We start from the raw sequence: 27,627 nt of genomic DNA, 5'->3' as shown, positions 1-27,627 counted from the left end.
CACCTCTGGTGATGATTTTTGCATCCTCACTCTCTACAGGAGTAGTACCAGATGATTGGAGGGAGGAGAATATTTATTTTTCATCTATTTAAGAAAAGGAATAGGGAAATCCATGGGAACTACAGACCAGTCAGTCTTACATCTGTGGTGAGCAAGGTATGGGAAGAATTCTGAGAGATAGGGTTTGACTATTTGGGAAACATAGCATGGCTTTGTAAGGAGCAGGTCATGCCTCACAAACCTTACTGAGTTCTTTAAGGATGTGACCAGACAGGTTGACAAAAGTTGAGCAATGGATGTGGTGTATATGGATTTCAGCAAGGCATTTGATAAAGTTCGCCATGGTAGGCTCATTCAGAAAGTTGGGAGGTATGGGATAACGAGAAATGTGGATACAGAATTAGCTGGCTGAAAGAAGTCACCGAGTTGTAGTGGATGGAAAGTATTCCACCTGGAGGTCGGTGACCAGTGGTGTCCTGTAAGGATCTGTTCTTGGGTCTCTGCTCTTTGTAATTTTTATAAATGGCTTGGATGAAGAAGTGGAAGGGTGAGTTAGTAAGTTTGACGATGACAAAAAAAAGGTCAGTGTTGAGGGTTGTTGCAGACCACAACAAAACATTGACAGGATGCAGAGTTGGGCTGAAAAGTGGCAGATGGAGTTCAACCTGGATAAGTATGAAGCGATTCATTTTGGAAGGTCAAATTTGAATGCTGAATACAGAGTTAAGATAGGATTCTTAGAAGTGTGGAGGAACAGCAGAATCTTGGGGTCCACATACATAGATCTCTTAAAGTTGCCACCCAAATTGATAGGGTTATTAAGAAGTTGTATGGTGTTTTGGCTTTCATTAATAGAGGATTAAATTTAAGATCCACGAAATTTTGCTGCAGCTCTGTAAAACTCTGCTTCGATCAGACTTGAAATATTGTGTCCAGCTCTGGTTGCCTCATTATAGGAAGGATATAGATGCTTTAGAGAGGGTGCAGAGGAGATTTACCAGGATACTGCCTGGATTGGAGGGCTTGTCTTATGAAGAGAGGTTGAGTGAGCTGGGGCTTTTCACACTGGAAAGAAGGAGGAAGAGAGGTGTACAAGGAAATGAGAGGCATAGATAGAGTAGATAGTCAGAGACGTTCTCCCCCCCCCCCCCGCCCGCCCCCTGCCCCCCCACCACCATCAGGGCAGAAATGGCTGTCACGAAGGGTCATAATTTTAAGGTGATTTGGAGGAAGAAATAGGGAGATGTCAGAGGTAGGTGGTTTATGCAGAGAATGGTGGGTGCGTGGAATGCATTGCCAGCGGTAGTAGTGGAATCAGAGACATGAGGGACATTTAAGCGACTGCTGGACAAGCACATGGACAGTAGTAAATTGAGGGGTGTGTAAGTTAGGTTGGTCTTAGATTAAGATAAATACTCAGCACAACATCATGGGCTGAAGGACATGCAGTGTGATGTACTGTTCTATATAGGTACAATGCAGTGAAGCTCAGTCGGTGTTATGTGCAATGAACTGTTTGTATGTGCAATGTTGTTGAACACAGAGCTTTCATTTAGACTGTGAATAATGAATTGAAGGTTACTAAGAAATTGTTTAGTATTGGAGAACGTAATTTTTATTTGTAGGTGTCAAGTAATTAAAATTGTTGTGACTGCAGTTAGTGTAACGTTATCAGAGGTGGCTGTATTCTCTGCTGCGCCAGTACCTTTCCTCTTGCAAAACTGAAGAAAATAAAAAAAAGTCAAGAGTAGCTAGAATCTTTGTCTGTGACAGGCAGTTTAATTAAAAATAATCACATTTTAAGCTGTAATTTAATTTTGCTAAACGCTTATGAACTGCATGAAGAACAATAAACTAAAGCCCAAAATTCTGTAGGTCTGATGTTAGTAGTTTCTTGGGTATAGGGCAGTTAAGAGTCAACCATTGCTTGTGGGTCTGAAGTCAAATATATGCTAGTCCATGTCTACAGTGGCAGAATTTCAATCCCCCATGATCTCGGAACATTACCTGGGTCTCTGTAATAACAGTTAAGTGTTAATACCACTCGCTCATCACCTTCCCCTTTACTGTAACCTGAGAAATTGGTTGATTGTGTGACTTGAACAATACGGGATACCAGAAACATCAAAGCATAGAGCTAATATTATCAATTGTTAATCAACTGCCCATTAAACTCCAGTTTCTAACTTTTCTTAATTTTAAAAAAAATCAAATCTCAGTTAATTTGAGTTTTAATAATTTACTTGAAATACAGTCCAGATAAGGGCCATTTTGTACTTGATGACAGGACACTTCCCCAGATCTGGAAGAGGGAATAATACCCAAGCTCAGACTAAGCATTTATCCAATTCACCTGAAGAACAATTTACACCACACCAGTCTGAAGGCCTTTTATTTCCAAACTGTAAATATTCTTGTATTCTTTTTTTCAAAGTGCAGCAATCAACTTGTACTGACTAAGGCTATACTGAGATTTGTCAAACCTACTTCATGTACAGATGGTAAAAGGAACAGATTTGTCACAAATCATTATGGGCTCCAGTATAATAATCTAAAGCAGCACCCAGCCTTCCAGTGCATTCAAACATTGGATTAGATATTAAGTTTGAAATTTTTTTTAAAGACTACTAAACTACTAATTACTTTAATTTACAGAAGTGCCTTTGATCACATTTTCTGCTAGTGGAGTGTCAAACTATTCAACATTGTTGCTGAGTGAAGATCGAGGTGTGCTGTATGTAGGTGCCCAGGAAGCCATCTTTGCCGTGAACATGTCAGACATTTCAAGTAAAATCCATGAGGTAATAATTTTAAAATAGTTTTAAGCACTAATCAGAAAAGCCATTTTTATCTTCTAGTCTTATACTCGTCATTAGTTTGTCCTCCATCCTTGTCCCCAATATTTCTGCTCTCTTCTGAATGTAGTGACATGTATATATTTCCCTGCAACTCTGCAGTGTTCAGATATATCATCTAGTGAGCTATGACAGTTATCGTCAATTTCACAGACTTTTCAAAGAACAATAAAAGTCTATTTCAAATGATTTTTGGTGATTACTCATGTGATTTTTCTACCAACATGGCAACTTTAAATACTTATATTGATCCACCCCTAGATTTCGTGGTCATCTATGATCACTGAATTTAATTTTGAGCCTGGTGCTTTCCCACAAGCATGACCACACATTTCTAGCTATTGAACTGCATCTGTCTTCTAGAATCTCACTTTGCTGTATAGTTAAAACCGTACTCCAGGCTCTGCATTCTTTTTCATTTTTGTCAAAATTCATAATTTCTTATCAGGAAACGTTATATTCCTCTTATACTTAGAATCACATGATTGATATGAATAGAAAATAACAACTGAATTCTCAATACAGAGCCATAAGGTATACCAGCATTCACAGCCTGCAAGATTTAAATTCATGCGCTTAACCTAAATCTTTGCTTTCTACCTCCAATTTGCCTTCCAGTCACATGGCACCGATTTTCTTTAATGCTATATGCCTTGGTTTTCATAACAAATCTCTTAATGTGGCACCTAAACAAACATCTAAAGCAAAGTCCAAAGACACAATACTACAGATGTTGGAAATTTGAAAAAAAAAGGCAATTGCCAGAAATACTCAGCAGGTCAGGCAGCATTAGACCAGAAGAAATAGGAAAGCAAGCAGATTTGTCGGCCTCAGGCCCACTCTGCCATTCAGTAGGGTCATGGTGGTCCAATAGTCCTCTTGCCCACTTTCCTGTATTTCCTTGTAATCCTTGATTCTCATTCTGATCAAGAATCTATCCATGTCAGCCTTAAATGTACATAAGAACTTTGCCTCACAACTGTGACAAGGCGTTCCAAAGACTTTCAATCCTGTAGAAGAAGAAATTCCTCCACATAGTCAATCTTAAATTGGTGTCCTTTTATTCTGAGACAACACTCTCTGGTCCTAGGTCTCCCAAGAAGGGAAACATCCTCTCCGCATTTATCCCTTCAAGCCCCTTAAGATTCCTATAGGTTTCATAGAATCCCTAGAGTGTGGGGATAGGCCATTCAGCCCATCAAGTCCACACCAACCATCTGAATAGCATCCCACCCCCTATGCTATCGCTGTATCCCTGCAATTCTCATGGCTAATCCACCTAGCCTGCACATCCATGGACACTATGGGCAATTTAGCATGGCCAATCCACCTAACCTGTGCATCTTTAGACTGTGGGAAGAAGCCAGAGCACCTGGAAGGTGCCCACACAGATGTGGGGTGAATGTGCAGACTCCATTCAGACAGTGTCTAGAATCGAACCCATGTCACTGGTGCTGTAGGCAGCAGTGCTAACTACTGAGCCACTGGGCCACCGTTTCAATGCGATTACCTCTCATTCTTCCATATTGCAGTGAGTAGAGTCACAACATGTTTAACCTTTATTCAAGTCCATCCTTGCGTACCTGGAATTATCCTAATGAATCTTCTCTGATCTGCCTCCAATGCAATTCGATCATTCCTTATATAAGGGAATGGCAACTGCTTACAATACTCCAGATATGGTTTCACCAGCATCTTGTACAATTGCAGTAAGACCTCCCTAATCTTATATTCCCACAGCCTTGAAGTAAGGGCCAACATTCCATTTAGCCTTCTTGACTACCTATTGTACCTGTGTGCTAGCTTTCTGTATTTTGTGCTCAGGTACTCCCACGTCTCTTTGTGTTGAAGCTTCCTGCAGTTATTTACTAGTATATTTACTTATTGACCATAAAATATCAATTGTTAGTCCAGCATAGCCTTCTACAAATCCATACTGCCTAATTGGCCCATTCTTTTGCAATCATTCATTAATGTCATTTCATGGTATGAATTTAGTGGTTTCCACACAATGGAGCCCCAACTAACCAATCCTTGCTTTAAATGCTTTTCCTTTGCACCATATATAAACTTAAAGACGCACCCTGCAGAATGAGTGATTGCTTCATGACACTGCAACTCACCCTTACTTGGACCCAATATGCCACAGTATTCCATGCGTAGCACCAGTGCTAGATGCAGCAGCTGGGGCAGTCCTCACCGGCACTCATCTCCTGACCAAATGCCATAGAATACAACTTCCTCATCACCAACACACTGTTCTGCCAAAGGGACGAAAACAAGACAATGTGGCAGCACCTGCGTTCCAAACACTGGCACTTCCTTGATTACATCATCATCATCAGAGTGAGGGATTGGTAAGACAGTAAAATCACCCGTTTTGTGACAAGAGCCAACATCTGTTGGATAGACCATCACCTGATCCAAGCCAGGATCACCATAAATATAGCCCCACAGCAGTGGAGATAACAGAAGCAATGCTGTAAGAAGTTCAACATTGAGAACTCAAAGACCTGGGAAAAAAATAACCCCATACAATCAACTTGTCTCCACAAACCCAGTGACCCTCAATGACACAGAGTCTCAGGATCCCAACAGCCTCTGGTCCATCCTCTATGCCTGCAATAATTAGGTCAGTCACTCAACCAGGAAACACCAAGACTGGTTTGATGAGAATGATAGGAGATCCAAGAACAGATCAGCCGGAAGTGCATGACAATTTTGAGTATAAAGCAACAACCGAGCTCAGAAGAGAAAAGGCAGGCCTATAGGTGACTGAAGGCTGATTTCCCACAAAAAGCCCATGACACAAAACAGTTGGTGGGTGTAGAAAGCACTGGAGACCCAACATACAGCCAACAAACGTGATATGCAAGATTTCCTCTGTGCTGTTAAGACCATTTATAGACCAAACATCCAAGGCTCCACCGCACTGCTGGCCAAGCGTGGAGTGACTCTTATCAAAGACAAAGAAGCCATCAAACAATACTGGGGTAGAACATCAGAGCGCTTCTCAACCAGGGCTCTGTCATCAATCCAAGCATCCTTGAACGCATCTGAATAGCGCGCTTTACACCAAGATGTCAGCAAAATCCCAGCCCAAAACAGTAGAGATACCATCCAACGGCTTAAGAACAACAAGGCTCCTGGAGCAGACATATTCACACTGAGGCATTGACATGTGGAGGCAAACCACTCCTGCTGCAGCTGCACACCCTTGTCTGTCTTATCTGAGGAGGAGAGCATCCTGGAAGAGCCACAATTGTGAGTATTTTCAAAAAGGTAAGCAAGTCTAACTGTGGTAACTACAGCTGAATCTCCCGGCTTTTGACCTTTCTGGAAAAGTCCTCTTCAAGGTCCTCCTCAACAGTCTCCTCACTGTGGCTGATGAATTCTCCCAGAATCGCTTTCAATGCGTGGCTTTTGACCATGGTGGACATGATCTTTACCACATGATAACTGCAGGAGCAATGCAGAGGAGAGACCTACCCCTGTACATGGCCGTCTTTCATCTTACAAAGGCCTTTGATACTGTTAATTGGGAACCATTATGGAGTGTCCTTCTCTTTGGTTGCACCATGAGGTTTGTCACCATTCTTCACCTGCTCCATGACAACATGGTAATGACAAATTGATTTACCACCAACTTATTCCCCCTTCAGACCAGTATCAAGCAGGGTTTTGTCAGCACTCCAACTCTAATCTCCATCTATCTTGCTGTAATGCTTCACCCTCCTGCCAGCAAGTTCCACCCTAAAGTAGAGCTAGCTTACAGAACCAGTGGAAAATTATTGAACATCCACCTTCAAGCCAAAACCAAACTCCGTGTCCACTGGAGTAGTACCAGATGATTGAAAAGTGGCAAATGTCTTTCCCTTGTTCAAGAAAGGGAATAGGGATAACCCTGGAAATTACAGACCAGTCTGTCTTCGATCAGTGGTGGGCAAATGATTGGAGAGGACTCTTGAGAGATAGGTCCTATAATTATTTGAACCTGCTTAATTTGATTAGAAATAACTGGCATGGCTCTGTGAGGGGCAGGTCATGTCTCCCAAGTCTTATGGAATTCTTTTGAGTATTTGGCAAAACACATGGATGGAGGTAGAGCATATTGGTGTATATTGATTTTAGCAAGGTGCTTGATAAGGTTCCCTAAGGTAGGCGGATTCAGAAAATAAGGAGGTATGGGATACAAGGAAATTTGGCCTGTCTGGATATGGAATTGGCTGGCCCATAGAAGACAGAGGGTAGTAATAGATGGAAAATATTCAGCCTGGAGCTTGGTGACCAGTGGTGTTCTGTGGGGATCTGTTCTGTGACCTATGCTCTTTGTCATTTTTATAAATTAGTTGAATGAGGAAGTGGGAGGGTAGGTTAGTCAGTTTGCCAATGACACAAAGATAGGTGGAACTGTGGATAATGTGGAGGGCTGTTGTAGGCTGCAACGGGACATTAACAGGATGCAGAGCTGTGCTGGTAAGTGGCAAGATTGAGTTTAACCTGGAAAAGTATGAACTGAATCATTTTGGAAGGTCATATTTGAATGCAGATTATATGATGAAAGGCAGGATTCTTGGCATTGTGGAGGAACAGAGGGATCTTGGGGTCCACATCCATAGATCCCTCAAAGTTGCCACCCAAGTTGATAGAGTTGTTCAGATGGCATATGGTGCATTGGCTTTCATTAACAGGGGGTTTGAGTTTAAGAGCCGCAAAGTTATGCTGCAACTCTATAAGAGACCTGGTTAGACCACACTTGGGATATTGTATTCCGTTCTGGTTGCCTCATTATAGGAAGGATGTGGAAGGTCTAGAGTACAGAGGAGATTTGCTAGGATGCTGCCTGGACTGGAGGGCATGCCTAATGAAGAAAGGTTGAGGGTTCTCGGACTTTTCTCATTGGAGTGAAGAAGGATGATAGGTGACTTGATAGCAATGTACAAGATGTTGAGCGGTATAGATTGAGTGGATAGCCAGAGACTTTTTCCCAGGGTGGAAATGGCTAACATTCCATAAGTTTTAGGTGATTGGAGGAAGATTTATTGGAGACATCAGAGATACGCTCTTTACACAGACTGTTGGGTATTTGGAATGCACTGCCAGCAGTGGAGTAGAGTCAGATACACTAGGGACATTTAAGCGACTCTTGGATAGGCACATGGATGATAGTAAAACGAAGGATATGTAGTTAAGTTGATCTTCGAGTAGGATAAAAGGTCAGCACAACATCGAGGGCCCAAGGGCCTATACTGTCCTATGTTCTATGTTCACCCCAACCAGTATCATCGACTGTAGTGCATAGATGATACTTCTGTATGTGCAATTTCAGAGGATGTGCGCCAGACCATTGTCAGCACCTTTTTACAGAGGCATACAAGACCATGGGGCTGACCCTGGACATCTGTAAGATGAACGTCATCCTCCAACCTGGTCCGGCATTGTGGAGTGACCCTCGGTCATCAAGGTCTACGGGGAGGCCTTACAGGAAATTGACCACTTCCAATACCTCCGGAATGTCCTGTTGGCCAAAGCAGCTTTTGGTGAAGCGATGCAGCAGTGCCTCCAGTGTGCTAATGCAGCCTTCAGCTACTGGAGGACCAACGTGTTCGAGAACAGTAACATCAGATCAGACACCAAGATTGTGGTTTATAGAGCTGTGGTAGTTTCCCCTGCACCAAAATGTCTGTCTACGGCAGATGCCTCAAGGAGCTGGAGGAGTACCATTAGCACTGCCTGCGAAAGATCCTGCGAATCCACTGGGAGGAAAGACACACCAACACCAGTATCCCAGACCAAGCCAGATCAACTTGAACGGAGAAAGTGAGGACTGCAGATGCTGGAGATCAGAGCTGAAAATATGCTGCTGGAAAAGTGCAGCAGGTCAGGCAGCATCCAAGGAGCCAGAGGATCGACGTTTCGGGCATGTGCCCTTCTTCAGCCCAAAACGTCAATTCTCCTGCTCTTTGGATGCTGCCTGACCTGCTGCGCTTTTCCAGCAACACGTTTTCAGATCAACTTGAACAACTATAATGACTTGGGCACATCTTCTGCATGACCGACACCAGGCTCACAGGCTACCCCAGGTGGACAGAGGAAATGTTTCAGTGATACCCTCAGTGTCTCCCTAGTGAAGTGTGTGTTGTGATTCCGTGTCTAACTTAAAGATTCTGGCATTTAGTGGCCTCTTCTGTAGACTGCTCTTTGTCCTGCCTAACTATAATACAAAGAATTTACAATGCAGGAACGAGTCATTTACTCCAACTGGTCTCCGCCAGTGATTTATGCTCCACAGTACTACCTGCCTGAAATTGATATATCGCCACATCAATCACTTTCCCCTCCTCCACCTGTTTGGTCACCTTCTCAAAGAACTCAATAAGGTTTGTGAGGCATGACCTACCCTTCACGAAACCATGTTGACTATCCCTGATCAACTTGTTCCTATCAAGATGATTATAAATCCTATCTCTTATAACCTTTTCTAACACTTTACCCATAACCAAAGTAAGGCTAATTTGTCTATAATTTCCAGGGTTGTCTCTACTCCCTTCTTGAACAAGGAACAATATGTGCTATCCTCCAGTCTTCTGGTATTATTCCTATAGACAATGACGACATAAAGATCAAAGCCAAATGGCCCTGGCTTCCCAGAGAATCCTAGGATAAATCCAATCCAACCCAGGGGATTTATCTATTTTCACACTTTTCAGAACTTCTAACACCTCCTCCTTGTGATCCTCCATCCCATCTAGTCTCAATCTTTCTCGGTATTCTCCTTGACAACATTGTCTTTTTCCAGTGTGAATACTGATGAAACATATTTATGTCACGCTTCCCCTATCTTCTCTGACTCCGTGCACAACTTCCTCCTACTGTCCTTTAATTGACCATAATCTTACTCTAGTCATTCTTATATCCCTTCAATAGTTATAGAAATCATTCAGGCTTTCGCTGATCCTATCCACCAACAACTTCTGATGTCCCGTCCTTGCTCATCTTAGCTCTTTCCTAGCTACCTTGTAACTCTCAATGGCCCTAACAGAACTTTCGCATCTCATCCACACTGCTGCCTCAGTGCCAGGCACCTGGGTCCAGTTCTAGGCTCAGGTGACTGTGCAAAGTCCACACAGACATTCTCCCCAACTCTGTGAGGGTTTGCTTTGCGTGCTCTAGTTCTTTTCCACCTTCCACAGATGTGCAGGTTAGCCGGATGTGCCATGCTAAATCCCTAGAATCAAGGGAGGTGCAGATGTCGGTGGATTAGCCACGGGGAATGTGGGTTACACGGTTAGGGTGAGGAGAGCAGGGGTTGGGCGTCTGGGTGGAATGTTTTTCATTGGATCAGTGTGGACTTGATGGGCCAAATAGCCTGCTTCCACACTGTAGGGATTCTATGTTTCTTACAGAAGCATCCTTCTTCCTCTTGACAAGAGATTTAACTTCCTTAGTAAACCATGGCTCCTGCGCTTGACAATCTCCTCCCTGTCTGACAAGTACATAGTACACACAGTAGCTGTTCCTTGAATAAGTTCCACATTTCTATTGGGCCCATCCCCTGCAGTTTCCTTCCCCATCCCCTCTTGTCTAATTGCATTGTCAATGCCTTTCCCCCAGCTGTAGCTCTTGCTGTCCGGTGTATATCTTTTCATCTCTAAAGTAAACGTAACTGAATTGTGATCGCTATCACCAAAGTGCTCCCCTTTCTCCAAATCTAACACCTGGCCAGGTTCATTATTGTGTTCCAAATCTAATCCATCCTTCATGTATTTGTTGAGCTCCACTTTAAATGCATTAACTCAACTGCTACTTATTGTAACAAGTTCACATTCTGAGTATTCGTTTAAATTTTCTTCCTCTTTTATTGGGTTTAGCAGTGACCATCTTCAATTAAAACCTTTTTTTTTCAACTTCACAGAAATGAGAACATGCTATCCATGGTTTACCACTAAGCTCCTATTTAAGAACTTCCTATTAGGTCAATGCTAATTGCAGTGTCTGGCCCAATATCCCAGTTTTACTATGATTTTATTTACACTTTTATTCACTGTTTTTGTAATATTGAATCTCAATTTTAGTTAACATCTGTATTCTATGAAGGCCCAAGTATTTTCAACCATCGGCTGTGACTGAGTTGATAGAACACTGGTTCCTGAATCAGAAGGTTGGGGGTTTAAGTCCACTTCAGTGCTATTCGTGCTTTTGTGTTCACAAGAATGCACTTATTTTCGATAGCTATTAACTGGGTTTTATAATGTTCTTCTTTTCAGGTATTCTGGAAAGTCCCACAGATAAAACAGAGAGACTGTGCAGCTAAAGGAAAATCTGAAGTGGTAAATTTGGATTTAAACAGATTATCAACTTCCTTTTATGATTAAAACTGTGGTAACACAGGCAGAATTCTGAGAAAGGGAGTAAATGGCATTTATTTGCTGTTTTTGTGGGTATTCCAAGGTTCTGCTTAATCTCCTGATGCAATTATGTAGATTTAAGAAAAGCCCTTAGAGCTTGTAATGGTAAACCATACCAATCTATTGATTTTGTTATAAGTTGTTCCCCTATTGCATTGTTTTGACACTTTTATTGGAGTCATAGACGCACGCAAACAGACCCTTTGGTCCAACTCGTCCATGCCAACCAGTTATCCTAGCCTAATCTAGTCCCATTTGCCAGCATTTGGCCCATATCTCTCTAAACCCTTCCTATTTATATACCCTTCCAAATATATTTTAAATGCTATAATTGTACAAGTCTCCACCACATCCTCTGGCAGCTCATTCCATACACGTACCACCCTCTGCATGAAAAAATTGCCTCCTAGGTCCCTTTTATATCTTTCCCCTCTCACACTAAACCTATGCTCTCTAGTTCTTGACTCCTCCACCCCAAGGAAAAGACCTTGATTATTTATCCTATCCATGCCCCTCATAATTTTATAAACACCGATAAGGTCACCCCTTAGCCTCCAATGCTCTAGGGAAAACCGTCGCAGCCTATTCAGCCTCTCCCTATAGCTCAAATCTTCTAACCCTGGCAACATCTTTGTAAATCTTTTCTGAACCCTTTCAAGTTTCACAACATCTTTCCAGAAGGAAGAGAGAAGAATTGTAATGAATATTCCAAAAGTAGCCTAACCAATGTCCTGTACATGCTGCAACATGACCTCCCAATTCATATACTCAATGCGCTGAACAATAAAACATAGCATACCCAACACCACCTTCACTTTCAAGGTCTCCTTAGCAACGCTCTCTAGGACCTTACCATTAAGTAGCTACATTCTGCTCTGAGTTGGCGAAAGTGAGTACTGCAGATGCTGGAGATCAGAATCAAGATTACAGTGATGCTGAAAAAGCACACAGGTCGGACAACATCCGAGGAGCGAGAAAATCAACACTTTTTGGGCAAACACCCTTCATCAGGACTGAGGCTGAGAGCCTCAGGGGTGGAGAGATAAATGGGAGGGGGATGGGGCTAGGGGTAAGGTAGTTGAGAATACAGTAGGTGGATGGAGGTGGGGGTGAAGGTGATAGGGTGGAGCGGATAGATGGGAAGGAAGATTGACAGATGGGACAGGTCATGAGGACGGTGCTGAGCTGGAAGTTTGGAACTCTGGTAAGGTGGGGGGAGGGGAGATGAGGAAACTGGTGAAGTTCACATTGATCCATAGGGTTGGAGAATCCCAAGTGGAAGATGAGGCATTCTTCCTCCAGGCGTCGGGTGGTAAGGGTATGGGACGGAGGAGGCCTTTCCAAAATACAGCACCTTACGATTATCTGAATTAAACTCCATCTGCCACTCCTCAGCCACTTAGCCTAAATTGTTCAAGATCCCATTGTAATCTGAAGTAGCCTCCTTTGCTGTCCACTACACCTCCAATTTTGGTGTCATCTGCAAACTTACTAACTACACCTCCTATGTTCAAATCCAAATCATTTATGTAAATGATGAAAAATAGTGGACCTAGCACTGATCGTTGTGGCACTACACTGGTCACAGGCCTTCGGTCTGAAAAACAATCCTCTGTCTTCTACCTTCAAGCCGGTTCTGTATCCAAATGGCTAGTTCTCCTTGTATTCCACGAGATCTAACCTTGCTAACCAGTTTCCCATGGGGAACCTTGTTGAATACCTTACTGAAGTCCCTATACTTCATGTCCACTGCTCTGCTGTCATCAATCCTCTTTGTTCTTCAAAAAAAACTCAATCAAGTTTGTGAGATATAATTTCCCATGCACAAAACCATGCTGACTATCCCTAATCAATCCTTGCCTTTCCAAATACATATAAATCCTGTCCCTCAGGATTCCCTCCAACAACTTGCCCACCACCAATATCAGGCTGACTGGTCTATAGTTCCATGGCTTTTCCTTACCAGCTTTCTTAAACAGTGGCACCACATTAATCCACCTCCAGTCTGCCGGCACCTCACCTGTGACTATCAATGATGCAAATATCTCAGGCCCAGCAATCAACTCCTTAGCTTCCCACACATGTCTAGGATACACCTGATCAGGTCCTGGGGATTTATCCACTTTTATCCGTTTGAAGACATCCAGCAGCACTTCCTCTGTAATATGGACATTTTGCAAGGTGTCACCATCTATTTTGCTACTTTCTACATCTTCTATATCCTTCTCCACAGTAAACACTGATGCAAAATACTCATTTAGTATCTTCCCCCATCTCCTGTGGCTCCACACATTAGGTAGCCTTGCTTGTCTTTGAGGGGTCCTATTCTCTCCCTAGTTACCCTTTTTTCCTTAATGTATTTATAAAATATATCTATTATTTTATTATAGACTGAGTGTCTGAACTACATACGCATCTTACATGAATTTAGTAATGAAAAGCTCTATGTGTGTGGGACTTATGCATTTCAACCAACCTGTGATTACCTTGTAAGTATGATTGTTAATGTTGGTAAAATATTCATAAATTTGTTTGGCTAATTTAAACTGAATGATTGATTTATTTAGCAATTTGTTTTCTACTCAGTCAATTGGGAATTTTATTCTGCAAGGGCGAAATGAAGAGGGTAAAGGAAAGTGTCCATTTGATCCTGCTCAAAGATATACTTCAGTTATGGTTGGTAAGTATGCAATTGTAAGATTGATTACTACTCAGTTACAAAGTCTTAAAATTATTTTAATCTTAATTTCTAAGTTAATTAGTTCAATGGATAAATATTGCGTTAAAGTATGTTCACATAATGATCTTTCTGCTAAGTAGCTGGGCTTGAATCTCGCCACACGGATGTAAATATTGAAGATTCATTCATTGATTATGAATTACACTAGCTGGGCTGGCAATTTTTGGCTGTCTCTAATTAACCCATGAACTGAGTGGTTTGCTAGGATCATTTAAGAGGTCAGTTAAGAATTAACCACTCTTATGCAGTCACGTAAAGTCCAGATGAGGTAAGGATGAATAAAGTCCTTTTACAGAAGGAAGTTAGTACATCAGGTGGATCCTTAAAAGAATCCACAATGGTTACATAGTTGTCATTAGGCTGGATTTTAAAACCAGATTTTTTTAAAAATTGAATTCCGATTTCACCATCTGATTCACATGGATGTGAATCCATGTCACCAGATCCTTATCTCTGGTTTCTGGATGATTTGTCCAGTGCCATGACCATTACGCCACCACATCCCCTTCTTTTCAAGGAATTGTTGGGGAAAAGGCCACAAGACGCATTCACTATGCGTTCATGTTTTGAAAGTAATGCTGATTGCTGGAGATGGTAAATGGGGCTTTAAAAAAAAGATAAGTTTTCCCCTCTTCCTGGCTGTATGGTTTTTATGTGAGATGAGCTTAATAGTCTCGGCCACTTCGTACTTAGTTTTGGTTCGATAGTACCTACCACTCACCCGGATTCTTAATTTTAAGATTGACTTGTGTGATACATGAGTTCACAAAACTGTAGAAAAGGGAGATTCTGTGTAACATTCAAGGTTTGATATATTGTCAAAGTCCATGAAAGGATACTTGTGTTTGTTTGGGAGCTCTCAATCATTGCCAAATAGAAAATCTATGATATATAAATCGTTCACTTCCATGAATAGAAGTATGTCAGTTGGAGAGCAAAAATACCGAAAGAAAACTGATTCAGAAATAGTTCTGGCAATCCCAGTGTCTTTTTAAATTATCCTCCCTACTCAAACGGGGTAGGTATTGTTCTTAACCAATAACTGAATTGAGAATGAGAATACTATAAAGAGTGTGGTAAGTGTGAATGAGTGCCCTACAAGTTGAACTGAAAAGCTGAGCCGTATAAATTAATTGATTAAACAATACTTAACTACTTACTATCCATACTTGTTGTTTGATCACATATTAGCTGCTTTTTATTGAAGGGCCACTTTTATTGTACTACTTCAGATGGTGAGCTTTACTCGGGAACAGTCTTCAATTTCCTGGGAAGTGAGACAGTCATTCTTCGGAGCCATTTGCGGACAGAATATGCAATACCCTGGTTAAATGGTAAGTGTATTTCAGTTATAGATTCTATTCTGTTTTGGGTTGTTTTTCCAGGTCCTTCAATACAGAAGGAGTGTACTGCCTTGACTAGCAATAACTAGATTATTGCTGTTCTTTTCAAGGAATGTCAAAAATATTTTGAGCTTATTATTTATTTCCTTGCACTTTATAATACTGTGCTGTGTACAAATTGGCTGCAGAATTTCCAACGTTGCAACACAATGGTGGCGTTTAGCTGCTCTAGTTGGAATTTGATCATTAAAAGGCAATTTCTAAGAAAACAGCAGAAACACTTTGTCTTTTTGTTCCTGGTAGTAAAGATAAACATTTCTGTTATCAGAGTTGTTTGTTCGGGTTCTGTTGGATCTGTAGATGATCAAGGCCAGTCTATGCCCTGAAGGTTCTGTTGCCGCTTGGACAGATACTACAGACTGATGAGACCGAAGCGTTACTGACCTGGGCTTTCCTCTCCTTCTATTTTCTCTGTCTTTGATGAACACTAGTTTTTGATGGAAGCCATGCCATTTTGTATTTCTATTTGGTTGAGCCAAATGTGACAATCTTGGGAGAGCTACTGCTAGGACTCCAAGTTAATATTGAACCTCCTGGATGAAGCCCTCCATGTCCTAATGCATCCTTTGACTGACATGAGAGCCCCATCCAGACTTGGGATCTCCATGGATGATTCATTTTGGCAAATAATTATCAAACATTCTGGCCGTATGACCATCTCAACTCCTTTCCGACCATCTCAGTATTGTGTGTATGGCTGTCAAGTCAGCTCAGATGAACGCCTCAGTATCTTGTATTTTGTCCTGCCGTCTGATCTTCCAAGATTCCAAAGCCAGCTTAAGTGCAAGTGGTTGAACTTCACGGCATGATTTTAAAGCATGATCCAAACCTCACATGAACTACTACAATCCTGATAAGGACTGATAATATTTGGAGAAATCTGGCCACCTAAAAATAAACAGATTTCACGTATTTAGACAAAATACTATCCAAGCAGAAATTAAAGCAAACTAGCTCCACTGACCTAATAATAGAGTTGGTAAAACATTTTTTGTCACATATTCACTTCTACTATGTTTTCTTCCCTGCACTCTCCCTCCACCCACCAAAGAATCCCCTGTGTCATGAAATCTTAAAGATTGCTGAAAAGAGAGGCATGTTGCTGTAGCTTTTTTGTCTTGCAATCATTAGGCCAAATGTTAGAGTACTGAACTTTAAAAAATTCACACAAATATATACTTTCTGTTTGGGAGTTGACTCTGGCTGAAGTGTTACCATGGAGTATGCAGTGGAGAATTATAGGATTTCTGGTTCGCAGATAGGTCAAAAAAAGGTACACAGCTACAACATATTTGTTTATTTTTAAAGAACATATTCCTGTGTTTGAATATATGTTGCTTCCAGCAATCATAAATGAGTGATCTTGTGAATTGAACTGATCATTTTAAATTGGATGTGAGTGTAGCAATTTGCACCTTCCAATTTGTAGGACAAGTGCTGTCCAATAGCGAAATTGTATCTAACAGTATGTTTTAGATCTTGTAAGTGTGGGCTGGTTGAGTACAATCTGTGCTCTGCTTTTCGAAAGAATGTGCTATTTGATTTGATCAGAGTTGAGAGTGTGTTGCTGAAAAAATGCAACAGGTCAGTCAGCGGACGGCACGGTGGCACAGTGGTTAGCACTGCTGCCTCACAGCGCCAGAGACCTGGGTTCAATTCCCGCCTCAGGCGACTAACTGTGTGGAGTTTGCACGTTCTCCCTGTGTCTGCGTGGGTTTCCTCCGGGTGCTCCGGTTTCCTCCCACAGTCCAAAGATGTGCAGGTCAGGTGAATTGGCCATGCTAAATTGCCCGTAGTGTTAGGTAAGGGGTAAATGTAGGGGTATGGGTGGGTTGCGCTTCAGCGGGGCGGTGTGGACTTGTTGGGCCGAAGGGCCTGTTTCCACACTGTAAGTAATCTAATCTAATCAGCATCTGAGGAGCAGGAAAATCGACGTTTTGGGAATCCTGATGAAGGGCTCCGGCCCGAAATATTGATTTTCCTGCTTCTCGGATGCTGCCTGACCAGCTGTGCTTTTCCAGCAACACACACTCAACTCTGACCTCCAGCATCTGCAGATCTCTCATTATTTGATTTGATCAGCCAATTGTGTGGATCCAAGATACCCGATATAGACTAGCATTGACCATCATACATAACATTGTTCGGTTGTATGATAGTTGGATTGTCTTACCTTAGAAACTTCTGCTCTAATCAGTGGTATAGGAGTAGCTAGGTGAAAAAGCTGACAATTGATCAGAACTTTGGATTGGTAAGCTCCATGGATTTAGCTGGGTAAACTTCAGTAATATCCTTTGATGATATGTCCCTGTCCCCCAACTGAAATTTATGTTCAATGAGAATGAGTTTTAATGGTCTGGAAATCTTCCTTCAACTGTACAGAGTACTGGTGAGGTGGCACCTGGAGTGCTGTGTACAGTTTTGATCTCCTCACGTTATTAGGGATATACTTGAATTTGGAAGCAGTTTAAAGAACGTTCTCTTGGCTAATTCCTGGGATTAAGGATTTGCCAAATGGGGAACGATTGAGCAGGTTGGCTGACACCCATTGGAATTTAGAAGAATGAGGTGATCTTCTTAAAACATCGAAGAGCTTGAGGGAATTCAAAAGGTGGATAGAATAGAATATTTCTCCTTTTTGGAGGAAACTTGGAACCAATGAGCACATATAATCATTAGATTCCTTATTACGAAGGAGATGAAGTGAACTTACCTCTGAGAGTGGTTGTTTTTGAAATTTTCTTTTGTCGAGAACACTGGAAACTGGTTCATTGAATATACAGTTCTTGAGGCTGAGATGAACACAGTTTTAAACAATCAGAATTAAGAGTTATGGACAACGGGCAAGAAAGTGAAGCCTATGTAAAACATGATTTTGGGGAATGGTGTGGCAGGTGAGATATGTCAAATGGCACTCCTGCCCCTGTTTCTTATCTTATACACTCTCGACCAGAGTAGGAAGAGTTTGTCCCTGTGTGTTATACTTTACCACAGGCTTGGGAGTGGCAGGATTGCTAACAGGAGCAGTTTGGCATTTTTACTGCATATGGGTAATTAGCTTCCTTGGGGCCCATCGTCCACTTAAGGGCAACAAAGGAGTCTCCAATGCTGGAGACCTGCTGAAAGGACTGGTAGCTGTGAATGCTCAGGAACCTGACTATTTGTTTGTCTTTTTTAAAAGAATTGAGTGCTGCTAAAACTGATAGGACAGGGTGTGGGTGAGTTGCGGGGGGGGTGGGGGGGGGGGGGGGGGGTGTCACTGGCTTGTGGTGGTGGTTGAAGGTACTCTTCAGCAAATAAATATAAAATTAAAATTCTGATTGCCTGAGGGCGATAGACGACAGCACCCACCGGGGAAGTCTCTCAGGAATTGTTCAAGCCTTTGCGGTTGCTTTTCTTGTCCATGGCTTCCTCTGTCAACCTCAAGCTTCGAAGGCCTCTGTGAAATTGGTGGCACCCCCACATGTCTGATGGCAGCTCTACCACCTACTGGTGTCCAAGTATAATGGTTCCTAATCAGGGTCCTAGTTGTTTAAACTTTCTGTGCTCCTTGCAACCCCATTAGGAATCCTCCCCTTCAGTGGGGCATTGATGGCAAGCTATCCCAAGGTAGCTGCCTGCTGTTTTACTGGCTCTCTTACTTCCTCTGTTCCTGTCACCCCCAAACTGGCAGAATTCTGCCCTATATGTAGAAAGTGAGCATCTAATTATTTTTGTTTTGATTAAAGGGGTTCTTAAACAAAGCACAATATTTAAATGCATGTCTGGTACAAAGCACATCTCAAAGGTTTGCCTGTTAAGCCCAGTGGAAATTTGTTTCTGCTAAGGATTTGTTAGTCACAGAATATGCATATAGTTTTCCAGTTATGTTTGTTCTTTTCTGCAGAGCCAAGTTTTGTCTACTCCGATGTGATAAGAGACAGTGAAAATAGTTTGGATGGTGGTGATGATAAAATTTATTTCTTCTTCACTGAAGTGTCTGTTGAATATGAATTTAATAGCAAACTTCTGGTGCCACGAATAGCTCGAGTGTGCAAGGTAAGATCTGGCAGTAGTATCCAATTAATTCTTATAAAGTCGTACAAAAGACCCAAGTATGAGGAAAACATTCACGCAGTCATCAGTCTTGTTGCCAATCATTAATTATAACTTAACTTGGTTAGAAGGAAATGACTGTGACGAGCGAGAAGCATTTTGGATATTCTGTTACCTGAATCTGATCTTCTGTCCAGTTACTCTGAACTAGATTAGATTAGATTCCCTACAGTGTGGAAACAGGCCATTTGGCCCCACAAGTCCACACCAACCATCCGAAGAGCAACCCACCCAGAACCATTTCCCTCTGACTAATGCACCTAACACTATGGGCAATTTAGCATGGCCAATTCACCTGACCTGCACATCTTTGGACTGTGGGAGGAAACCGGAGCACCTGGAGAAAACCTATGCACACATGGGGAGAATGTGCAAACTCCACACAGACAGTTGCCCGAGGCTGGAATCGAATGCAGGTCCCTGGTGCTGTGAGGCAGCAGTGCTAACTACTCTGAGCCATCGTGCCACCCAAATGTTGACTGATTTCTGAAATGTGGATTATATGATAGCTCTTGATACCCAAGAGATATATTTTTCAGCAGCAAATATAACAGTTCAAAGCAGAGCAACAGGTAAAGACTGCAGGTTGTCTTTGGAGTCTTTCAAAGTGTCAATGTGATTTGTTTTAAATAGCTTGACAGTGCGATTTGTATTAACCCAGAACTACTTGGAAGTATTTGGTTGCAGAGTTGAATTAGAAGGTGTCCCAAGTGGGATGAAAGATCATGATTATTCTATAATAATTTGGATTTTTTTTGAGGTGAACAGTTCAGGACTTTCGAAACATGAGTAAAAAACAGGGATACAGAATTGGGCTGATGACTAGCACGAAACTGTCCTATGACACAAGGAGGCAGCAATAGAAATAAATTTCTTTTAGAAAGACAGCACCATCCAAAATATCAGGGAGTGGGCAGATTCTTTTCAAAGATAAAAGCAGGTTATTCAGAAAGAAAAAAGTTTGTAATATCAGCATTTCCGTTTAACTGTCTTCAAGTTAATCAAGCCAGATGGAAAAAAGTCCTGAGTAGCTTAATGTTAGTAAAAGAAAAGTTTCAGATATATTTGACTGTAGAAGAGCAGTTTAAGCAGTCCTTGTTAAGAAATAAATGAGTTGTGTTGGCAACTTGTTAAAAGATCTCAGGAAGAGTTGTTACTGGCCAGCTAATTCTTAATTTCATCTTCTTCCCCCCCCCCCCCCCCCCCACCAATATTGTTTTTTAAAATTATCCTCTGCTGGCGTTCAGAAGATTGGGAAGAGTGAACTTTGGACCTCTGGAAAATAAGGCTAGAGAAGTAGTAGTGGGGAACAAAGAAATGGGAGAGAAATTAAATCGACGATTAACTCGGAGTCCAATTGGGACCGTGATCAGATGGGTCAATGGACTGAGGAGTGGCAGATGGATTTTAATTTAAATAAATATAAGGTGTTGCATTTTGATAAGGCAAAGTTAGGGCAAGATTCATACAGTTAAGGTAGACCCCTGGGGAATGTTGCCAAACAAAAGCACCTAGAGGTGCAGGTGCGTAGTTCTTTGAAAGTGGAGTCGCAGGTAGAAGGTGGTGAAGAAGTTGTTTTGCGTGCTTGCCTTCATTGATCAATGCATTGAGTATAAGAGTTAAGAAACCATGTGTAGCTCTACAGGGCACTTTTGGAATACTGCTCGCAATTTTGGTTGCTCTTTGATAGGAAAGATGCTGTTAAACTTGAGGGTGCAGAAAAGATTTACAAGTATTTTGCCAGCACCTGGAAGGTTTGAGCTATAGGGTGAGGTTGAATAGGTTGAGGCTGTTTTCCCTGAGCGTCAGAGACTGTTGGTGACTTCATAGGTGTTTATAAAATCATGAAAGGCATGGATAGGTTGAATAGCCAAGTTCTTTTTCCATAGATTTGGGAGTCCAAAACCAGAGGGCACAGTTTAAGGTGAGAGGGGAAAGGTTTAAAAAGGACCTGAGGTAACTGTTTCCATGCAAAGTGAGTGCATGTATGGAATGAGCTGTCAGAGGAAATGGTGGAGGCTGGTACAACTACAACATTTTAAAAAGCATCTGGATGGATATATGAATAGGAAGTATGAATAAAAAAAGGGTTGAGAGGGATATTGGCTAAATGCTGGCAAATGCGACTAGATCAGATTGGGATGTCTGGTCAGCCCGCGTGAGTTGGACTAAAAGGTCTGTTTCCATATGATTCTGTCTCTATGACTACTCCAGAGTTATGAAGGAGATAGCTGAGGAGTTTGCAGAGGCATTGGTGGTGATCATGCAGGAATTGCTGGAATCGGAGAGGGTCCCAGAGGTCTGGAAAATGACTAATGTTACATCCATGTTGAAGAAAGGAGAGAGCCAGAATCCAGGATATTATAGGCCAGTTAGTGTACCTTTGGTCATTGGTAAGATTTTAGAGTATCTTATTAAGTGTGAGTTTGCAGAACACTTGGAAATGCATGATAAATACAACTGAGTTAGCATGGCTACATCGTAGGGAGTTTATGCCTGACAAATCTGATTGAATGCTTTGAGGAGATAGCAAGCAAGTTCGACAATGGAGAGCCGTTGGACCAAATCTATCGGATTTTCAGAAGGCCTTTGATAAGGTGCCACATAGGAAGCTGCAAAATAAGCTGAGAGCCCATGATGTTTGGGGCAAAGTACCAGCACGGATAGATAATTGACTGATTGGCAGAAGGCAGAGAGTATGGATAAAAGGTTGTTCTTCAGGTTGGCAACTGGTGACTAGTGGAGTTCCACAGGAGGTCGTGTTGAAACCACAACTATTCAGGTTATACATTAATGAACTGAAAGAAGGAATTGAGGGCGCTTTTGCTAAATTTGCAGATGACACAAAAATAGGTGGAAGGACAGCTAGTATGGAGAAGCTGGAAAAGGACTTTGGCAAATAAGTGACAGATGGAATATAATGTTGAAAAGTGTGACGTTATGCAATTTAGTAGGAAGAATAGAGGTGTTGACTCTTTTCTAAACCAGGAATGGCTTTGGAAATCTGAGACACAAAGGGACTTGGGCATCTTAGTTCAGGATTTTCTTTAGGTTAACATGCAGATTCAATTAGCAGTTAGGAAGGCAAATGCGATGCTTGCATTCATTTCAAGAAAGCTAGAAGACGAGCAGATGTATTGCTGAAGTTGTATAAGGCTCTGGTCAGACTGCATTTGGAATGTGTGAGCAGTTCTAGGCCCCATATCTGAGGAAGGATGTGCTACTATTGGAGGGGACCCAGAAGAAGTTCACAAGAATGAAGGAGTTGTCATACGAGGTGTGGTTGAGGACTCTGGGTCTGTACTCAATGGAAATTAGAAGGTTGAAGGAGATCTTATTGGAACTTAGACAGCACTGAGAGGCTTAGATAGAGCGGATGTAGAGAGGTATTTCCACTAGTCGCTGAGACAAAGATCTGAGGGCACAGCCTCAGAGTGAGGGGACAACCCTTTTAAAACTGAAATGAGGAGGAATTTATTCAGCCACAGGGTGGTAAATCTGTGAAACTCTTTGATACAGAGGACTGTGTGGCCATTTCATTGCATACGTTTAAGACAGACATAAATCGATCCTTAATTGCTAAGGGGATCAAGGGTTATGGGAAGAAGGCAGCAGATTGCAGTTGACTAACATATCAGCTGTGATCAAATGGTGCAGCAGACTTGATCAAATGGCCTAATTCTACTAGCATATTTTATGGTCTTAAGAGATGCTAATGAATGAACTAACATTGAGTGAGAGCAGAAGTTGATCGTAAAGAAACTAGTCATGCAAATTAAACATGGGACTTTCAAGTGAAAACAGGGTGACCCTTTACTGAGGTTTAAATGTCTGTTTGATTGTTGTTAAATGTATATACAAAATAGGAGCCGAAGTTGATCATTTGAGCCCTCAATTCAATAGGATCGTGGATAATCTAAATGTGTTCAGAATTCCACACTCCCATCTAACTGAACTTTCAATTCCTTTGCCTAACAAGAATCTATTGACAGAAAATGATGGAGAAACTCAACATTTGTGGCAGCTTCTGTGGAAAGAGAAACTATTTGAGTCCAGTATGGCTCTGAATAGTCTGTTTTCTGCCAGCTAGCCAAACCATGCCAATATGTCATCTCTATCCTGGTTTTTATTTCCCACAATAACCTTTTGAGTGGTGCCTTATCAAATGCCTTCTGGAAATGCAATTTGTCAAAAGTACCCCATTGTCTACAACACTTCCCTTTTTTAAAAAAACTTTGAAAAATGAAATTACATTGGTTAAGCATGGTTTCCTTTAATGAAACCATACTGACTCATCCTGCCCTTTTTTTTTCCTGTGTGCACAGTTATAGTCATTTTGATTCTAATACCTTCCTCATGACAACCATCAGACTAATTGGCCTGTAGTTTACTGTTTTCTACTTCTGGCCCTTCTTGAATAGAGGAGTTATATTTACTACTTTCCAATCCAATGAAGCCTTTCCAGAATTTAGGAAATTTTGGAAAATGAACACCAATGCATCCACTACCTCTTTAGCAACTTCTTTTTAGATTGCAGCATGAAGACCATCTAGACCTGGAAACTTGTCAGCCTGTAGTTCAATCAGTTTGCTTAGTACTATTTCCCATATGATTGTAATTTCATTATGTTCCTATGTTCCTCTGTCCCTCCCACTTCCTGATTTCCAGTTATTACAATAATTTGTTTTGTGTCCTCTATTGTGAAGATGGAAGCAAAAAATTGTTGATATCCTCTTCCATTTCCCTGTTATCTAGTAACAGCAACCTATTTTTCTCTGTCGCCCTACAGGATCAATATATTTTATTTAATCTCTGCCTTTAAATATTTCTAGAAACTCTGACTTTATATTTCAGGCTAGCTTCCTTTTCATTCTGTAATTTCTTTCTTCTGATTGACCTTTTATCATTCTCTATTAGTGTTTTTATTCTCTCAAACATATCCGAGGATGTTGTGGGAAGTTAGGGTCTCTGCAATCTCCTCCCTATTAGAAAAATTTGTATCATCTATAACCACGGTGAGGTGCCAGATGACTGGATGGTGGCTAATGTGCTTTTGTTTGATAAAGGATGTAAGGCAAAGCCTGGGAACTGTAGACCTGTGAGTCTGACATTGGTGATGGGTAGGTTGTTAGAGGCAATTCTGAAAAATAGGTTTTACATGCATTTGGAGAGGCAAGGAAAGATTAGGGATAGTCAGTATGGTTTTGTACAAGGGCAGTCATGCCATACAAATGTTTTGGAGGTTTTTGAGGAAGTAACCCAAAAGATTGAGAGCTGAGCAGTAGATGTTGTTTACTTGGACTCTAGTAAAGCCCTTGCTAAGATTCTGCATAGTTGACTAATTAGTAAAGTTAGGTCACATGGGATTCAGGGAGAGCTTGTCAATTGGATACAAAATTGACATAATGGCAGGAGATAGAGAATGATGTTGGAATGTTATTTTTCAGACTGGAAGCCTCTGACCAATGGTGTTCCACAGGGATTGGAACTGGATCCACTGTTGCTTGTCATTTATATTAATGATTTGGATGAGAATGATTTGGCTTGGTTAGTAAGTTTGCAGATGACAGTGAAGAAAGTTATCTAAGATTACAAAGAGATCTTGATCATTTGGGTCAATGAGCTGAAAAGTGGAAGATTGCATTTAACTTAGATAAATATGAAATACTGCATTTTGGTGAAATAATCAATGGTAGGACTTGTACAATAATGGTAGATCCCTGGGTAATTTTATAGAACAGGGAGACCTAGGGGTTCAGGTACATAATTCTTTTTGAAATTTGCATCACAGGTAGGGTGGTTAAGAAAGTGCTGAGCACATTTTCCTTCATTGCTCAGGCCTTTGAATATAAGAATTGGGATGTTACGTTAAGGTTGTGAGGTCTTTTTTGGAGTACTGTGTGCAGTTCTGGTCACCCTGTTATAGAAAAGATAGTATTAAACTGGAGAGCGTTCAGAAAAGATTTACTAGGATGTTGCTGGGAATGGAGGGTTTGAGGTATAAAAGTAGGATGGATAAGCTAGCACTTTTTTTTCACTTGAGCACAAGAGTTTGAGGCTTATAAAATCATGAGGGGCATGGATTGGGTGAATAGCCGAGGTCTTTTTCTCTGTGTGGGGGAGTCCAAAATTAGAGTGTGTAAGTTTAAGGTGAGAGAGGAAAGATTTAAAAGGGGCAGCTTTTTCGCACAGAAGGTGATGTGTGCATGCAATGAGCTGCCAGTGGAGTCGGGTACAATTACAACATAAGCTGAATAGCAAAAGTCTTTTCCCTAAGGTGGGCGAGTTCAAAGCTAGGAGCATATTTTTAAGGTAGGAGGAGAAATAGTTAAAAAGGCCATGACGGGCAATTAGTTTTACATCCAAAAGTGGTTAGTGTGTAGAATGAATGCCAGAGGAGGTGGTGGATGCAGGTTACAATGTTTCAAAGCTATTTGGATGAATACATAAACTTATTGTGTTAAATTTACTTTTACTTTTGTTTTGTTAATAAATATGATTTCAATGATCGTTCAGGCTATGCTATACTTCACGTTAGACTTTTGTGTGATTTTCGTTTTAGCAATCATGAATGATATGTTTTGCTGGTCTGCCCTAACCTCCCTTTTTCCATAGGCCCCGTTATTTCTGTTAAGTGAGGTTTTTTAGGAATGTGACTATGGTGATTATGAGAACTACCTGTATTTGACAAATGTGGCCATATTTAAGTTTAAAATTTCTAGTGTTAAACCTAATGTTATCCTTTCAAGCTGGATGTAAAATTAAACAATGTTGAGGTTACTGTTACCTAGATGGGTCTTTCCTCAGAGGTCATTATTTACGCTTTTCACATTGCACAATGCCAAGTCTAACGCAACCTACTCTCTAGTTCGTTCCAGAACACCCTGCTCTAAGAACATTTTTGGGATAGTTTCTTTGAACTCCTCATGCAGTCAATTATTGCCAATCTGATTCTTTTTCCTCTCTGGTTTAAATGTAGATTAAAGTCACCCATGATTATTGCAATCCTTTTTATGAATGCTTTGTCCCACATTGTGGTTACTGTTCAGGGGACTGTAGATCATTCCTGCTCGTGACTTCTTTCCATCTCAACCCAATAACTTTCATAACCTTAATTCAGGCAATTAGGACATGTCTAGCTATGGAACAAATACTAGCCTACATTAACGGTTTGCTTAGAGTTTAGAGTTGAATATTTGATTGTTTTAGATTAGATTACTTACAGTGGAAACAGGCCCTTCGGGCCAACAGGTCTGCACCAACCCTCTGAAGAGCAACCCACCCAGACCCATTCCCCTACATTTACCCCTTCACCTGACACTACGGGCAATTTAGCATGGGCAATTCACCTAACCTGCACATTTTTGGACCGTGGGAGGAAACCAGAGCACCCGGAGGAAACCCACGCGAACACTGGGAGAACGTGCAAATTCCACACAGCCAGTCGCCTGAGGCAGGAATTGAACCCAGGTCTCTGGCGCTGTGAGGCAGCAGTGCTAACCACTGTGCTGCTTGAAGGAATTGAAAAGCAAGATGTTAATTTTCAAAATCCATCTCGAGACCATTCAAAAATAAAACTTGCCAGAGAAATTAACAGCGTTGAGGGCTGACATTATCTGCTACAATTATTTGCTGTTTTGAGATTGCATTATAAATATAAGCACAATTCTTCAAACATCTTGCAGCTTATCAATGAGTGGTGAAGCTGTATAGAATAGATTGCGTTTATTCTTTTTATCTCCACTAAAGTAACCACATGGCCTTGGGTCCCAGACCAAGGAGTAGTAATCTATTTCCTGATCACTTCAATGAGTCTTGTTGAAAGCTGTAATGCTTAATATAGTGAAATAAATTCTTGCCTCTTTGTGTAAAGACTCCCATGCAAGTAATGGAGTGAGCTGTTTTTTTTTAATGTTGACCTATTGAGAGATGCCATTCCACACACTGGGGGTCTTGAACCTGGGCCTCTTGATTCAGAGGTAGGGACACTAACACTGTGCCACAAAAGCCACCAGCTATGTCAGAATGAGTGGGTCACATTAAACTACCTAACAATTAGTCAGCTTAGGGTAAAAAATAAAGTTGGCTAAGAACAAAAAGCCTGAAGTTTGGTGTTTGACAATGAA

The 27,627-nt window shown here is 41.4% G+C and overlaps 1 protein-coding gene across 5 annotated transcripts in view; it reads left to right on the top strand.

The window, feature by feature from the left end:
* The window catches only part of LOC140487047 (semaphorin-4D-like), a 251,700-nt gene that overhangs the window by 141,038 nt on the left and 83,035 nt on the right, over window positions 1–27,627 (top strand). For all 5 annotated transcript variants that reach the window (XM_072586500.1, XM_072586508.1, XM_072586473.1 and 2 more), the window contains exons 3-8: window positions 2,656–2,801; window positions 11,123–11,185; window positions 13,654–13,752; window positions 13,850–13,943; window positions 15,236–15,337; window positions 19,293–19,444. In XM_072586500.1, the coding sequence (XP_072442601.1) occupies window positions 2,656–2,801; window positions 11,123–11,185; window positions 13,654–13,752; window positions 13,850–13,943; window positions 15,236–15,337; window positions 19,293–19,444 (656 nt within the window). The remainder of the gene's footprint in view (window positions 1–2,655; window positions 2,802–11,122; window positions 11,186–13,653; window positions 13,753–13,849; window positions 13,944–15,235; window positions 15,338–19,292; window positions 19,445–27,627) is intronic.

Source organism: Chiloscyllium punctatum, chromosome 2 (assembly GCF_047496795.1).
Source record: "Chiloscyllium punctatum isolate Juve2018m chromosome 2, sChiPun1.3, whole genome shotgun sequence".
In the NCBI taxonomy this organism is placed as follows: Eukaryota; Metazoa; Chordata; class Chondrichthyes; order Orectolobiformes; family Hemiscylliidae; genus Chiloscyllium; species Chiloscyllium punctatum.
Note: the sequence above shows the minus strand (reverse complement) of the source record. Positions and strands in the feature narration are given on the sequence as shown.